Source organism: Talpa occidentalis, unplaced genomic scaffold, assembly GCF_014898055.3.
Source record: "Talpa occidentalis isolate TD23 unplaced genomic scaffold, MPIMG_talOcc4v2.1 talOcc4.8, whole genome shotgun sequence".
Lineage (NCBI taxonomy): Eukaryota > Metazoa > Chordata > Mammalia > Eulipotyphla > Talpidae > Talpa > Talpa occidentalis.
The window spans coordinates 116645157-116662399 of record NW_023605194.1 but is presented as its reverse complement, the minus strand read 5'-3'; the positions used below and the strand labels follow the sequence as shown (position 1 = coordinate 116662399).

General features: G+C 39.3%; 1 protein-coding gene across 1 annotated transcript in view; it reads left to right on the top strand.

Moving 5' to 3' along the window:
- Positions 1-16192, top strand: part of PCDH10 (protocadherin 10) — a 39188-nt gene extending 22996 nt beyond the window's left edge. The window contains 1 exon segment of the mRNA XM_037495830.1: positions 14734-16192. Coding sequence (XP_037351727.1) covers positions 14734-14753 — 20 coding nt within the window. The 3' untranslated portion in view covers positions 14754-16192.
- Positions 16193-17243: the final 1051 nt, after the last annotated feature.

Here is a 17243-nt window from a genome sequence, read left to right as displayed (position 1 = left end):
ATTCTGTTAAACATGAGGCGAGATTTACTAATTATACTAGTAGCTCCCAGGAAGTGTGCATTTGATGGGCATGGAATGAAATGGCATGTTAGAGACACCAGTTCCAGAAATACATGAGGAGGCCATTATTCTCTTAACCAAGCATCATGTAATAAGTCCTGTGACACTCAGTCTAGAGCAAATAATTTAGAATTAGATTTATGTGTTCTGGTTATATATATAAATATACTTAATTTTTACAGCAAAGAGTTGTTTGGTATAACCAATGTAGAAATGTCTTGTCGAAAGATTCCAGTGAATTCTAACTCCTTGAGCTGTAAGCATGCTAAGGATTTGGAACAGCTATAGATTTTAATTATGATAGAATGGTACGAAGATGGTTATATCTCAAGTTTAAAAACAAAATATTGACTCATTGAAATTGTTGTAGAAGGTATATTTTAAAGCAGACTTCCATTAGAATTAACCTTAGGAAGTACTTGATTCTGAATAATTTAATTTTCATCTCTTACACTTAAAATTGAGTTCTAGGAACCTAATCCTTGAGAACTTAACTTGCTTGCTTTGTGGGAATTCTGCCTAGAAATTATGCTTTTAAAAAAGGGGGCTGTATAGGTAATCTGAGAGATTATCTTCTCTTTAAATATCAACATTTAACACAGTTTGCAAAAGGCATATCCTATTTCTTTAAGTTAATTTTAAACCTCTGTCTTTTTAAAATTCTTCTGAAGCTCTCCACATTTCAGTTAGTTTCTTATTTCAGAGGAGTGTCAGTCAGTGCTGTTATCTGTTGACTATTATTTACCATATGGTGGGGTCATGGCAACTTAGCGTTGTAAAGCATTCAACCAGCTGCTGTAGGCAGACCCTCCAGGCTACAGCAGACATGGCCACCCACACTGGCCCCAAGCGGGGGTCTCCAGATGTGGGGGGTCTCCAGATGTGGGTCCCACCAACTCTGCTAGGTTCTGTGCCCCCCCCCCACTAGACCCTGTACCTGTTCTCAAAGCCTGCTTGGGGGGCTGCTGAGGATGACTGTGGTGAAAATAAAATCAGTATCTTAAATTTAAATGCAAATCGTTACCTGAATCAACTCACACCTGAGCTACCTTGGGGGAGATAGAGAAATACTCTGCAGAATCAGGTGAGACTATCAAGGGCATCAGGGCCTTTTCACTGACAGTGATCACTAGCCTGGCGTGCCCTCCCTCCTGCAGACACTGCACCAGAGCATCTCCCTGTGACCTGCCCTGGGTGACAAAAGCCTTTGTCAACATGCAAAAGCCTTTACAATGGCTGATATCCTGTTCCCAACCTGCAGGCAGCTGCCAGCCCTGCTTTGAGATAATTTTCAAGAAATCAACATACCCGACTTGGGCATGTTGCTAAAAGGGGGAGCGTTTCTCATTTCTTTGGTGCCTTTTAGGTGGACAGGAAGCTCCCTGCTCACCTGGACAGGGCATTCTTGTAAACAGGTCAAAAATAGTATTGTCTTTAGGATGGGTGCGCCTAGTCGTCACTAATGGATCCATTTTGACCTGATGGTTACTTGGAACTTTGGATTTTAGAACATATCATTTTCTGATTTTGTTCTCAAAATACCTATATGCCTCCTGTAGGCTCAGGTGTACCTCAGGTTTCTGTGAGGGTCTTCACCCCTCCCCCAGCAGAGGAGGCTGTAGGGAGGCAGCCGCGGCCGGGGTGACCTCTCCTCCTTTAACCTTCCTGTAACTCATTTTCCTCATCTGCCGCATAGATCCTCCAAAGCTCATTGCGGAGATTAAATTATTTAACATCTTTAAATCAGTGAGTGTCCGGCCCAAAGGAAGCACTCATTAAGGGTTCAAGACAACCCCATATTCCATTCAAATTGGACAATGACATCAGCCTGAGTGTGGTGTAAATTAAAATTCTGGGCTCAAATAGAACTAATTATGCTCTTTTACGCCCAGAGAGGAAATCAGACTCCAACAAATGTTCTTTTCACCATGAATCAGTATTTTATATCCATAGCAGAAATTCTTTAACACAATATATACATTTTAAAGTGGCAATATGGCTGTTGTTGTCGTCTATAAAACCAATGAAATGGATCGAATAGGACCAAAGGTAAATTGCTCAACAAAGAGAACGTTGTTTTAATTTATGACAATGTTGGTCACAAAGCTTGGTTCTAACTTTTAAAAGCCCATCTTCTGATTATTTTACTTAACTTGCACATTGACAATACTTGACTAGTTAGCATGAGCAGTGCTGGCAGCCTGATCAGGAGCTCTCGTCTGTGAAACAACAGGCTTTTTTTCAGCATAGACACTAGCATATTTTTTTTAATGATTGTAGGATAATTAAAATTTTGTTTCTTCAAGGCAACATTTTTAAAGTGTTGAACCCGATGTCCATGTCCAAAGAGGCAGACTCTGTATTTGACAGTGGTATCCCCCATCGTGTCAATTCTGCCTTTGGATAATAACATCTGAGACAGACACAGTTGCCCTAGAATCATCACACATAGTCAAGGAAAGCCATTGGTTAGTGGGGAAATTCACCTCTTCCTATAAGCTCTACAAAGACATCTACGTCCACCCTCTGGGGGCATTCAAATCAGAATTTCAAAGATGATTTAGTCTCCCTTCTCCACTAAAATCCTATTATCTGATTGATTTGATTCTCTGTCAGGCTTGTTTTTATATTTTTGTATCTTTTGTCTTTCAAAGCCAGACAGAACTAGCAAGTGATGTCACCAGCCCACTGGAGAGACGGCCAAAATGCCCAAACTTTCCTTTCTTTTTATGACTTATTCATCGGGCTCCTGTGTCACGCTCATGGTTTATGATTCTGGGTGCTGTCTGTCTTCTGTCTCCATAAGCTCTGCATAAATATCCCTCTATGCCTGAGCAACAAGAGGCAAAATAACTAGGTTCTGGTGCCCAACTGCACCTCAGACTCATATTCTTATTCCGTGTCTCATGTGAGGACAAACTCTTCTCATTTTCGAAAACACAGGGTTTAATAGCTGTTTCCCAACCATGGGAGGAAGGAAATTTTGAAACAAACTTCACTATCATTTCGTTGTAAGTGACATCGCAGTGTCAAGCAAACACTTTCTTGCTACTGAAATGCACTGTTTCCCACGACTCCATGTTGTTGTGAGTTTCTCATCCCATTAATAGATGAACAAGACAGTTACTTTAGTAGAATAAAATGTTGGTGGGGAAAAATCCCTTAGAGAATAATCAAGAAAGTGTTTACAGAACTGGACTTCTGGGCTCAAGGAGCATTCTCTGCTTGAGCTCCACTGATAGAGATAAAGGACATTCCAGGACTATGGATGTGTGAACAATAGCGCAAAATTAGTATGGTATGCGAATTTCTTACGTTGCCAAATTTATAAGATGAATCTAAGAGAGATAATGGAAGTTAGAGTTTGAAAGTTGTATTTTAGGGTAGGTTAAGATGTTTCAAATAACAATCCCACCAGTAACAGTTGCTAACAATTGCCGAGAATCTATATGATCTGTACTCTTCTAAGATGTGGATCCTCTGTGAAGGCCACTGGCCGAGCAGAGTAGGTGTTCTCCTGCCATTTGATAGATAGTCAATTCGGAGGAGCCATGGGATCTCCTGTCCTTGGTCTCCTGGCTGGGGGGAAGGGGGGGCACCAGACTTGTGTTTGAGCCCATTAGGGTTTGGGGTGAGCATGTGCAACCACCTCACTCCTTGAACCCCAGGCTTAGGAAACAGGACAGCATTTGGAAGGAGTCAGCACGGATCTGTTGTATGGGGTTGTATTTTTGGTTTTGTTTTACTGGCAGAATGCTCTGCAGTGGTCAAGCTTTGTGGCAATGAAGGCCTGGTGGAGAATGAAAGTGAAGAGATGGCCAGTAGGGAAAGCTTGGGACAAAATGGCAGGGTTAGTTTCCTAATGCGGCACCGGGAGGGAGAGACATTACCACAGACGGGCCTCCGTCTTGAGGCTGGAGATAGAGGAAGACTCAGCTCATGGCTGCCCCCCTGGCAGCGGCTTCTCCCTCCTGAATTCTCGTTGGGAAAGAGTCCTTGTGGACTGTGGACTGGAAACCGAAGCCTATTAGGATCGCTCTTGTGAATGATTTTAGTAGAATGGAAAAGGTAAAATGAAAAATCACACACACACACACACACATACATACATACACACACAGAGCTGGCTTTGTTCATTATTGTTTTCTTGTCACGCTGATGAGAACAAACCCATCCCTCATGATTTGCACATAGCAGCACAGAGGACGTGGTCTCCTTGTGAGTGGTTTTGCTGGGAGTCAGAGTTTCCAAGAACCTCTCGAGATGTTAAGTGAGGACTTACTGTATAAAGTGAGGCCATGTACGAACAAGTGTGTGTTCTTTCGGAACTCAAGATTTTTGGAAGTGAAAAGTAGACACGAGGAAAGACAGTGACTAAAAATACTAGAAGATTCACATTTAGCAGGGGTTATTTTTGGAGAGGGAAAAATCTGATCAAATGTAAGAGACCGATATCATTTAAAATCTATTACTTTAAATACCACACATCGCACTGGTTTTGTGCCTTCGCTGTTTCTGGAAGCTGCAGGCCAAACACACCGGGCATGACAGACGTGCGATGTGTTTCTCTCTGAAAGAATAAATGCAATGACGATGTCTTCTGGAGAGCACCCGTCTCGCGGTTGTAAAGTGAATGAAATATTAGGCTGTGATTATTACTCGCCTTATCCTTTCGTCCTTAAATGTTGGGGCGCTGGCCAGTGCATGTTTTTGGATCCCTGGCTCTTATTGCTGCTGTGACCCCAGGCTTGCAGTCCTAGGCAGACTCTTGTCTCCGGGGGCTTATTCCCCCTCCGCTTTCCTTGTCACAACCACCCTTAAAAGTGAGTTATCGGCCACAAAACACCCAGAGAGACTTTTTGATTATAAAACGTTTTAGTATTTGGAAGATTTAGGGTTTTGGGCTGCAAACCTTCACCAGATCAGCAAAGGGTCAACCCCAGCGTTTCTCCTGGCCTCTGCGAGGAGACCCCAGGAGACCCCGTGTCTGTCTCTGGCTTCCCCAAGCCCCATCCTTCCTGCCTGACTGACCAAGATTGCCCTCTGCTTCTCCATCTGCCTCCTGCTGTTAAATAGTGAGGGTATTTCCCAGAGACATTTCACTGCAATATTCTCCTCTTCAAAAAATAATTTCAGAGGCTCTCTGTTGTGCTGGGACACCGTGTACAGTTTCAGTGGCTTGAAGCTTGTTTTATGTTCCCCCCGACCTACTCACCTGGCGTCATTCCATTCAGTGGCATGTCTTGAGTCACTCATGGCCCCAGGTTGGTGCTAGCAACCACCCCTCACACCTCTGATCGGCCATCGCCCTGAGTCAGTCACAGTCAACTCATTTTCCCCCAGTCACAGTTGCCTCAGACAAAGATTCGCCCTTCTGGGGCCTTCTAGACCCTTAGCCAGGATTGCTGCTTTTAAAATATTGTGTAAAGCTTTGCTTTGCCTGCCCATCAGGCTAATCAGCCTTTCAGAGCAGAACCCATGTGTAGTTATTCTAGAGTCTGTGTCCCAGACACTAGGTGCTGCCCGTACATGCCTAATAGAACATGTCTGAGAATCTATGAGCCAAATATCCTGAAACCAAGAAGCAAATGCCTGCTCTCCCCGATGGTTACCCAGGCAGCTGCCCTGACTTACGTGCGTTCATGCGATCGCGTCTCTGATGCCAAGACAGGCCCCCTCAACACCTCACCACGTCCGCTCCGCACCTGCTGTCCCTGGGATGCATCACTTCCAAGCCTCCCTGGTTTCCATGTTCTTTTTTTTTCTGGACTTAACTATTCGAGTTTTTGTCTGTATTTTCTCTGATCCATCTCTTTCCTTTTGACAAGTGCTTCATCTTCCTGTTTCCCCACCACTAGCTGCTCCTTTCACTGATTCCCCTTGTTAATCATCTGCGATGCACAATCTACAAACACACACACACTGAAGTCAATGTGAGGTGGTCTCTGAGAGGAACACATGGGGCATCCGTGGGGTAGGAGGGGCCGCAGGTGTGGGTGATGGCAGAGAAGCGAGGCTAGAGGCCACTTACCTGACTTTAGGCTTCAGGGTTTGCAGGTGACAGCTGCGAGTCTGGTGTCTTCAGGATCCGTGTCGCATAAGTTACTTCTGGATTTCTCTTGATGTTTCATAGTATTTCAATAATGGTAGCTTGACAACTAATGAGAATTGCAGATGCCTTTAAAAAAAATAATGATACAAAATTTTGATTTCTTTGGCAAGAAATTTACTGAGATTGATAGATTTTTATTTTTCTCATATTTTTAGAGTGATGCAGGTATTTCATGTAGAAATACAATACTGTTTAGCCAGGATCTCTCACCAGCCTCAACAGAGACTAGTGATTTAAAATTTAAACTTTTCCCTCTATCTTTTGGGATAATTTTCATAGCCAGTAGATCTACAACATGATTATTACTTATTTTATTTTTTTTTAGTTTATTTATTATGTGACTAAATAGTCACAGTTATCAAGATGAAAATGCAAAGTTTAAAATTATGGAATGTAATAATAACCATTTAAGAATCAAAGTTTTATCATCTAACTAGAACACAGCTAAAATGATTTTTAACCATTAAGAAACACATGGCATCTTATTTCAACAATTTAGCACTTTTGTGATTCCTCTAAAACTGAGTTGGATTCACTGCCTACCAGTTTTCAAATCTCTAATTATTTGAAAATAGATTAGATTAAAAAGGCAAGAGGGGGTGGTTTAATAAGTTTCTAGGTGATAACTAAAATTATATACCTAGGCTTAGATTTTAGAATACTTAAATGGTGTTTATTATGCAAGAAAGAGATTATTTTAACTAATATGAATATCACAAAAACAAGATCTCGCTCAAAACCAAGGTTAAAATTTCAGAACACAAAGAAATAACTTAAATCACACTCACATATGTTCATCAGGCAATTAGACACTAGCTATGGACATATATTAGATAATTGAATTTATTCTTTACCTCCCTTTGAATATTTTTTTCCTTTGAATATTCTGATATCTTAATTTTACATTATGACAGATGGAAATATGCATAACCTTTATTACATGAACTGCAGGGCTGCAAAATTGTTAGAAAACCCTGCAACATTTTTCTGGAAAACACAGTGCAACCAGCTGCAGTGGCAACTGGCTTCCCCTGTGGCCACGGAACAGAGGCCGGGAGCCTGGTTGTCAGGCCCGACAAAGAGTCCACAGCTCCCACCTGCTGCACAGGACACATGTGTCCTCACAGATGCCACTGCTGTCCTCAGTCCTAGGGACGTGAGTGTCCTGCATTTTACCTGGCAACCCTGCTCCCCGGCTTCCCGGAGCCCCAGATATCAGGGTCCCCAACCTGCTGGGAGTGAAGGAGTTTTTGTGATAGAAAATGACACTTGTCACTTTTCAATTTTCACTGTGTCAGCAATTCAGCCCCCTCTGAGGCTGAATTCCTGTCTTTAATGGGCTGCTTGCTTTGACATAGAAGTGACTGAATTAGAAGTCAGAGCGTCAAGGATATTAAATAGCCTTCTTTTCATGCAGACTTCCTGTGTTGTGTGTTGTATGTATTTTTTTGAAAACAAGCTGGTATCCAGTTGTGTTAGAGTTTGGTTTTAACCACTTATTTTTTCACTTATTTTCATAATTATTTATCTGAGGTTATAAAATTGCACTGAAATCTTACCCGGTGTAAATAGGCTATTCATGGTTAAGAAACGAGACATGGGTCTCCATATTTTTAAGATGAAGGATCCATGTATTTATCATGTTTTCATATAAAGACACATCTGTGTGCATTTCTATAGTTTGGTCTTACATTGTGAAACAAGGATGTTTGTTGCAAATAGTCTAGGCAGAGATTACATTCCTGGGTTTATAGGAATAAATAACCAATCCCATTCAGGCATTTTCCATGCTTTCTGTTTTGAAAAGTAACTAATTTTACCCCTACAGGAAATAATTAATTTGATCTCTTTACAATGTTTTAAAGGAAACTACTTCAGCTACAGGTTTCTAGATGTGAGTAAAGTATGATCAGCTTCATAGTTCTCAACAAGAGGACCCTTTTATTCTTTACAGTAGAAATGACTATCTTGTAGGATTTTAGATATGCAAAGTAGCAACATTTGTCTCACATAAACGAAAGTATGCTTTGCTGTGCTGCAGTTGAGAGGACTGTCCTCAAAGAGAAATTTCAAGGGTGCTCCTTTGCTGCCAATGTGAAAGATGTGACTTTCAGAGAGTTCTGAAGTCAGTTTCCATATTTTGGTAGATTCTGATAGTCTAAAAAAATGTGCAATACTTTAAGCATGGAGACCAATGTATGTTAGCAATATATGTTTCATTTTTCCAATATAAGTTAATGTAGGTCAGAACATCTAGAAAATAATTTAGTCTCCAAACTTGATTAAGAAACCAATGAGGCAATGGACTTGACAGCCTGGCACGGCGACTACAGTGCCCTGGGCAGGCCCAAGTCCTTCCATCATCCCCCTCACAGACAGTTTGTTAAGCTTCCAAGGCTTAATTTTGACATTTCTAGATATATATGGAACAGATCCCTCCAATTTATGAATTTTTATGCAAGCACAGTTTTTTAACAAATATTTTAATGTTACAGTTTAATGATTTTGGTGCTAGAAAAAGAAATATATAGAATATTGACAATTCTTGTCTCTAGATGGTACAAGAACACGTGATGACTGTGTTTTTAGATATCTTACTCAAATCAGTTTGGATAATGATAATATTAAAAGTGTGTTGTCTAATTAAAGAGGATGATACACCAGCACTGGTTTTTGTTATAGAGTTCAAAGCACTCTTAATATAATTAATTAGAGATAAGGATTTTTAAATAGAACAAAATTAAGTTACTATAATTATATCTACTCTGTTAAAAATATTAGTGGTACTTGACACACTTGTAGAAACACAGATTGCGTGTCCTGGTAAGCCAGTTTTCAGTGTACTGGAAGGTTGTTTGAAGCTACACATAGACACACAGACACACCAGAATACAGACATTTAAGAACCCACAGATCCTCTGTCTAGAAGGACACCTGATGTTGCAGGGACCCACTCCCTCGACACAGCTAAGTGAGGCTGACGTCACATCCTCTTCTGGGGCCTGCACTTGGGTAATTTGCATTTACCTTAACAGGAAAGTTGGCTTCAAAATCCATGTAGGATTGTAGGAATGCTCCCCTCAGGTGCGGCCACCTTAGTTTTCCCACCACCAAGGTGCGCACAGCCCTCCATTCCACTCTCTCCCCTATTCTCTTCTCTCCCCTGCCCCTGTCCCCCCACCCTGAGTCTCAAAACTGACCTGCTTTCAAGGGTCCCTCTTACAGTTTGTCTTCGTCTGAGCCCTTGTTTGATTTCCCGAGATGCCACATACACGCGGAACCTAGGAGTGGCCTTGGCTAAATGACATTGCTCCCTTTAACAGTGCTCATTTGTGCTGCAGCCCTCCTCAGCCTCGCTCAGGGCCTCACCCATCCTTGCAATCAAACAATCATTTGCATTTAAAAAAAAAATCAAGCAATGTTAAATTTTGAAAACTTTGCAGGTAATAAAATCAGGACTGTCCACGGTCCTTAAACTCTACTGGATGTTGAGGGTTCCTTCCAGGTTGTAAAATAAATATCTTCACACACGCTGCATTTAGTGAGAAAATGAGGCCCGATTCCTTTTAATCCGTCACCCTAAATTGGTAGATGGTCTAGATCACCCCGAAAGACAGCAGAACTGGTAAGATCAAATTCTTAGCAGAGCTGGTGAGTGAGGGTTGCCAGAGCTGGAAGGGCTGTGACGAGAATGCGGTGATGGGCAAGCGTGTCTGCTCTCTCAGGAATGGCTCGTTTTTCTCATACTAAACGCACATTTCTTTCTTTTTTTTTAAGATTTATTTTATTTATTTATACATAGAAGAGCTGGGGTATAGGCCAGAGGTGTGTGGTGGGAGTGGTGAGAAGGTTCACCAGAGACAGAGTGGGGAGCAGAAGAAGTGGATCTACTGAAATCCAGTGCTGAGGGGAGCAGCAGGGAGTCAGGAGGGGTCTGCTGTGCCATGTGGGTATCTCCCTGGCTGCACATTGAACTTGTGCTGCAGTGGCTGGTGATGGCTTGATAGTGCTGAGACTTAACCCCTTGCACCACCAGGGAGGCCCCAGTTCTGTTCTTTCATTTCACAAAACCATACTTGCTGATTTTTGTCTTCTAAAGTATCCATGGATTTATCTTTCCATTTAATAAATATTAATTAATTGCAAATGATACTCTAAGTATAGCATACACATGTAGACCAGCTAAAAATAATCACTTGGTTTTATACAGATTTACTACATGAATGATCTGAGGGATTGTTTGAGTCATTTGGTTTCTCTTCTAAAAGACTCACCAAGTTTACATCTGGAAACCATCTCCTCTAAATGAACTCTTTTTGTTTTTTCTTTTTTTTAGAAATATTCTATGATTCCTTAACTCTGTCAAGTTAGAATAAAGAAGCGTAATGTTTGATGAGAGGATAAGAGGAAATTTAGCATGGAGATGGCTAAACATTGTGAAATAAATTATTACTATTACTGGAGAGAAAGATAATGCATCATAATAACAGAAGGCCTTCAGGGTTTTATAACTAACATCAAGCCATAGCACAAAGCAATTTTTCATTATATATATTTTTAAGAATTATGTGTGTGGAAGAACATTGGCAAGCTGAATGACGTACAGCTCTGATTCTCAAAACAAAAGCAAGTAGAAGGGTGCAAAGATAAAAGACAAAGCAAAGAGTGACCCACTTTTAATAACCAACACTCAGATGCTCGCTTCTGCACCTTAGGGTTTAATAGACGAAATTTCTTAAGAGAGACTTTTAAAGAGAATCCTCAGAAGCAACTGAGGAAGGAGAGACAGTAGGGAGGCCTGGACAGGCACCCTCCACAGGAACGCGCTCTCAGTCGACTGCTGACCCCAACCTCTGGAAGTTTCTGTGGGGATGAGCAGCTCAGTCGTCAGGGTGTCCTTTCATCTGTCCACTTGCATACCGGGTTAGATCTCTCACAAGTGTTATTTATCCTTTTTCCTCTGTGTGTTACACTATCATAAAGGATAAAGGGTGTTTTGCTTTCTGCAATCCAAGTATAGAAATCTGAATAGTCAACTGATCCAATTTTTATTTATTTTATTTTTTAAAGATTTATTTATGCATATAAGAACTGGGGTACAGGCCAGAGGTGTGGGGGGTGAGAGGACCCACCAGAGACAGAGTGGGGAGCAGAACAGGTGGATCCCCTGAAACACACTGCTGAGGGGAGCAGCGGGCGAGACAGGAGAGGTCTGCTGGGACTTGTGGATAGCTCCCTGGCTGGGGATTGAACTCGTGCTGCAGTGGCTGCTGATAGCTTCATAGTGCTGACACTTAACCCCTTGTGCCACCTCGGAGTCCCCTCAAATTTTTATTTTAATATATCATACAAAATCAGTTTTCACCAGGCTAGGATTATACTATTGCAGGTGTTATAAATAAGAGATCAGTACTGATGATTTTACAGTTATTTTTGCAATACACATGTTTACAGTAATTCTTCTTGAATGATTAATTGGAATTTTTAAAATACTCCACAGTTTACTACACCTCATGAATTGTCAGAGGCAATAACAGGACTTTGCAATAAAAGAAAATATAAACACCATGAAATTTTCATTAAATTTATATATATATTCCAAATGTATACATATGTATAAGGGCTAATGACAAACATAGATATGCCAAATTTTAGGAAGCTGTATGCTTGGGCATCTTCCATTAAGAGTAATTTTTCTTCTCTAGTTCAAATATTAAGATAAATGTGCCTTTTCTGTGACTCGCTATGAAGGACACACGTAGTAAATGATAAATTCAGAGGTAAAAGAGAAAATTGACAGTCTCTCTCCTATTTTTAAATGATTGAAAAGGAAATCTTTCATCCATATCAAGAGACCAGTTCCCTGCTGTGCTGATGAACAGCTAGGGGAACATGATTTGTGAAATGAAAAGAAAAGCAGAAATTCTTCAAGTATCATGAAAATTCCAAAACATACATTGACCACATCAGAAAATGCAGAGATTCCACGGTTTGAGCCCTGCCTCACTTGAAACGCTGCAACAAACATACAACTATGCCAGCTGATACTGTAGAATGACTGTCCTTGGGGCTGACTCTAAAATATAATAGCACTGATTTTGAAAAACAGTCTTTGGGAGTTACTTTTCTATCATTAACCCAAATAGCGCCCAAGAATAGTCACTCACTGTTCAAACTCACCTTTTCAAAGCCGTGAAGGAAAACTGCACGCTAGTTTTATCTCTAGAAACAATACACTATTTCATTTTTGTGTAGTTTTTCTGGCGGCCCATCACACTTGGGAAATTAGCTTCCCAAAGGGACAAAAGATCTTCCCTCCCCAGGATCATTTGTCCTGACCCGGCCTTAGTCCTTGCACTGTTAGATTTAATAAAAGGCAATTAATTACATTATTCAGGCAACTATTGGAATAGGTGCCCTTTCAATAAAGTCGGCACACATGTAATCCTACACTGCAACTAAAATATGCCATTTAAGCTCATGTTTATGTTTAATATACTTTGTATAATGTGCCCGAAACGTCTGTGTTCTTTTGACTGAGATCCTTTTTAATAAAGCAATTTATTTTTGTGTTCTGACTAAATCAAATGAACATATATCTGTGCTCACACTTTCCCCATAAGGAATCATTTAACCTAATTAGAAATCCTCTAAGTTTAAACATGTGCTAGGGTGACTAATTTCTGCATTTATACTAATATGGCGTTTTCCAGTATAGTCATTTTTTTTTTTTCACATAATCGTTATAGGTTGAGTAAGCGTAGAGTTCCTTTTATCCTCGAACTTCTAGAATGAGATTTTTCTATAAATGAGTATTTTCTGATTTATAATTTTAAAAGAGAAAGCTTCAACCTATAAGTAATATTTCTGTTGGTTTTGTAAATTAATACTATTTATAGGGTGACTGTTTCTTTTGTGGTCTAGGAAAGCACAGGACTATGTCTTGTGTAATTATTAATAATGCTCCCTTTCACTCACACGATTGTTCCATTTGGACACGAAGTTATTTGATCACTGTAATTATTTGTTCCAATTCATTTCATAGTCTTGAATTTCTGTGTAGCATACTATTTGAATTTACTGAAGAATTTTAAAATCCGATTAGTACATACAAAAGACATCTGAATCACTATACTCAACTTATTATGGAATGGGAAATTTGAATTCCAGAGTGTAGGAAAATAGGATTTGATATTTTTAAAAGATCAAAGTTCCTACTTGTTTCTACAATTCACTGTGTAGCTTTATAACCAGGTAAGTCATAACAGCGTTGGCCTTCTTCGTAGCTAACTCGTGTTATTTTTTGTGATATTGCCAAACAGAGTGTTTATTTTCAACACCAGTTATTATACAATCCATTTTCACTTTAATTCTTGTCAGTGAGGATTCCTTTTACAATTGTAATGGATACAGGTCTGCTGAAAAGTAAATTAGTGAAGAAATGTTTGATGGTCTGCTTAAAACTGATCTGTGAGAAAAGAAATGATGGAATCAGGGAAAATAAGGTAGGAAATATGTAATTAGATCATGTACTGAGCATGACTGGGGACTACAGGAGAGGAACTGAACTGGCCAACAGGCTCTGATATTTATTTTTTCAAAAAAAGCATCCAGTCCCCAGGTGGAAACAATTCAGTTACGCTATTTAGTGTCATTCTCAAATTTTAACGTGCACATATCCATGTATATATGTGCCAGTGTGTTTTCTTGATAGCATATTTGTATCTTACATTTGCTCTCATTATGTTTATGATAAAATATCATAAAGACCATATGTGATGGGAAGGTATATCCTTTATAACGCTAAATAAATAAAATACGTATACTATCCAAGTGATGGAATCTAAACATGCTCTGTCATGGTTCAATACATTTTTTTTTTTAATTGGACCATTTTTTTAATTGGAAAAAATCTTTTTTCTCACCTTTCCTTTGCTCTCTTTCTATGAAACCTGATTTCTTTGAGGGAATGAATTTACATTTAAGATTTTCATAGGTCATAGAAATATTTAGTTTTTAGACAAAAATTTAAAAATGAGGTAAAATAAACCTTAGAAAATGTGAATCGTCCTTTAATTTTTAAAGCACTCCCTGGTTCAATGTTCTCTATTAGATATGATTTTATATATTGATAGGTATATCTATAATTGAGAGTTTATGAAATTAAATAGATAACAAATTATTCACGGATAATCTGAAGACTTGTTCTAGAAATCTAAGGACCGCCCGTGTGCCCTCTGATCTGGCACAGAGAGTAAAGTGGGGATGGTTCTAGGGTAACTCGGAAGTTATGGCCACATCACTGGTGTCGGGATATAATCTATTCATACCCCCCCGCAAAACTGACTTGTAAAAAACATCAAAATTGTCATTTTCAGGAAGCCCAGCCCCCTAATGACTGTGTGTGTTTGAAGCCAAGGTGACACTGCCCGGCTCGGACAGGAGGGGTCTGGTCTGGGGTAGGACATGACCCCGGCGTTGGCCTTGATGGCCATAACTGCAGTTCTGAACTCCCAACCGCAGGCTCTTTTTCTTAGAGTCTTTTTCTTTCTTTTTCACAGCACGGAAAAGGATATGCTAGTCAATTCTACAGGACTTACCTGAAGCAGCATGATTTGCACAAAGTCGACCAACAAAAGCATCAACTTTTCAACTTCATTATCTTGGCCATCAGTTAGTTGCGTGTAACTGAGTGTTAGATGCCGGCGGGATCATCGTGGCCGCTCTAGGACCTAATTGCTCTCAGCAGGCCTGAGAAATGAGTTGAAGTGTGCAGAACTGTAGAAACTTTTGAGGCAGCTGCTTCTGCCTCTGCGATCAGTGTGTGCCTGTTTACAGCACTCTATCTTTCTCTCTCCAAATGTCACTGAGCCCTCTAGATGTTTCTATCCACCACGAGAAGCCAGTCATAATGAAAAAGGAAATTTTTGCATTCTAAATGCAATACCACTGTTTTAAACTTGACTGTTTTATATTATTTTTGTGTGATCAAGTGTCCCCCAAACTATTCCAACTTTACAAGAGAGATTGTGATTCTGTTGTTTTCACCTGTGGGTTATAAAAAATGTTGTATTCTGACGACCCACAAAATATCAAAGACATTCTGTAGTTTATACACCGTGTGGCAAAGTGTTTACTGTACTATTTCAAAGCTTCTAAATAAATATAAAATATATATATTATATTATATAAATTTCCTAAAATGTGGTACAACTCAGTTGGTTTTTGACTGGACTCATGCAGTCCACATCATACTATAAATTAAAAGGTAATTCAGGGTCCCAAAGATAAAGTTACTTAGGAAAAAAAAATCACCATTGGTAGTTTCCTCCCAGTTTTCATAGTGTATTCAACCCTGTTTTTCCTTGTTTAAAAGAAAGAGAAGCTCTAAGCTACAAAATTTTGTCGAGAACTCAAGCTGAATTTTCAATGCCAAAGATATAGCTGTCGATGTGTGAGGAGCACGGAAGGGCACTGTCAAAATATCTAACGAGCAACGTTATTTCGATTCTATTTCTATGGCTTTGAATTTAGACTCATTTCAAGCTTTTATAAAGAATCTATAAATTCACCTGTATTTGTTGTTAGAAAAAACACTGGGTGTCTGTACATTTTGTGGTGTAAAATATGTAATTGAAGATTACTATTTTGAGAAGTCCTCAATCATAGAACTCACACAGAATTTTATTTTACATAGTTTTACATAGTTTTGTGACTCTTAACACATGGATATAAAATCTATTTATAACTCTCTATGAAGATATAGAGACAGATAAATATCTGAACTGGTAAAGAATAACTATAAGATAGAAAGCATCTCTAAATTTGAAGCAGATTAACTTGGAAGTAGACACATGGTGCATAATTGTTTTAATATTATCTTGTTTGTGACAATTTGATAGCAGAAATGTAGTCAGTGTTTTATGAAGGAGAAAATTCTTCATGAATCAACCTTGAAAAGTGAAGTTTGCCATTTCCTTCTATGTCAACATGGTCAATTATTAAATTCAGAAAGATGCATTCTCCTTTCTTTTACATATTTTTCTTTTTTCCTACTGTTGTTTATTGCTTGTTGAAACACAATGAAGAGAAGAAAACTTAGACAAGGTGAGACAATCTTTTATGCAAAAAAATATAGAGAGAGAATTGTCACAACTGCCCTCTAAAAAAATCCCTCCACGTTACATCTAAATGTTTACCAAACAGAATTACAGACCTATTTGGAAACATCTTTCTTAATCTTTGGCTGATCTCATATGCACACTTAGTTTGAACTGTGTTCTTATCAAAGAACAGACTGAAACTTAACATATAACGAATGTTTCCATCTAATTTTATCTCATCCGAATGGGACTCCTGGCCCCTAGACTGAACATTAAAATGCATATGTATCTATGGAGCCCTTGATATGTATATACGAGTGATATCTTGGTGCCTCTCACTTGACTGTTACCACATTTGTTATTAAAATGCCATAATCCCAATCAATATATGTGTCCCAAGGGTCAGGCTTCCGGAGACCCTGACCATATCTCTGAAGCTAATCCATCCTCCGGGACACAGAAAGACACCCATCCTACATACCTATTTCCACAGGTTATTTTAGCAAAGAAATATGTCTCCACATAATTTAACTGGGGGGAAAAGTCTGTTTACTGTAACTTCTTTTTAATTAAACAAGAAAATAATTTTCTTGTTGAATCACCCTGCTTCAGTGAAAACCTTTCCATCCTCATGTTACCTTCATGGAGGGAAATGCCTCCATCTTATTACACGCATTGGAAAGAAAGTTATAGCCCCCTCACCAACAGTAGCGATACCAATTCACTCGACTTAAAGAAAATGTCCTTACCTTCCATTATTTAGCCTTTAATATCATTGCATAGAATCTCCCTGGAGCCAACTTCTTATGCTAAGTGTTTGCGTGTTAGTTTTTTTCAATATATTGTGGTAACCAGTTTTAATAGTTTGTATCTTAGTTCTTAGGTTATATCATCAATCTACAAGAATAAAAAAACAGCAAAACCGTGACCCAACTTAGTGGGATAAATAGAATTACTTAAATATAAAA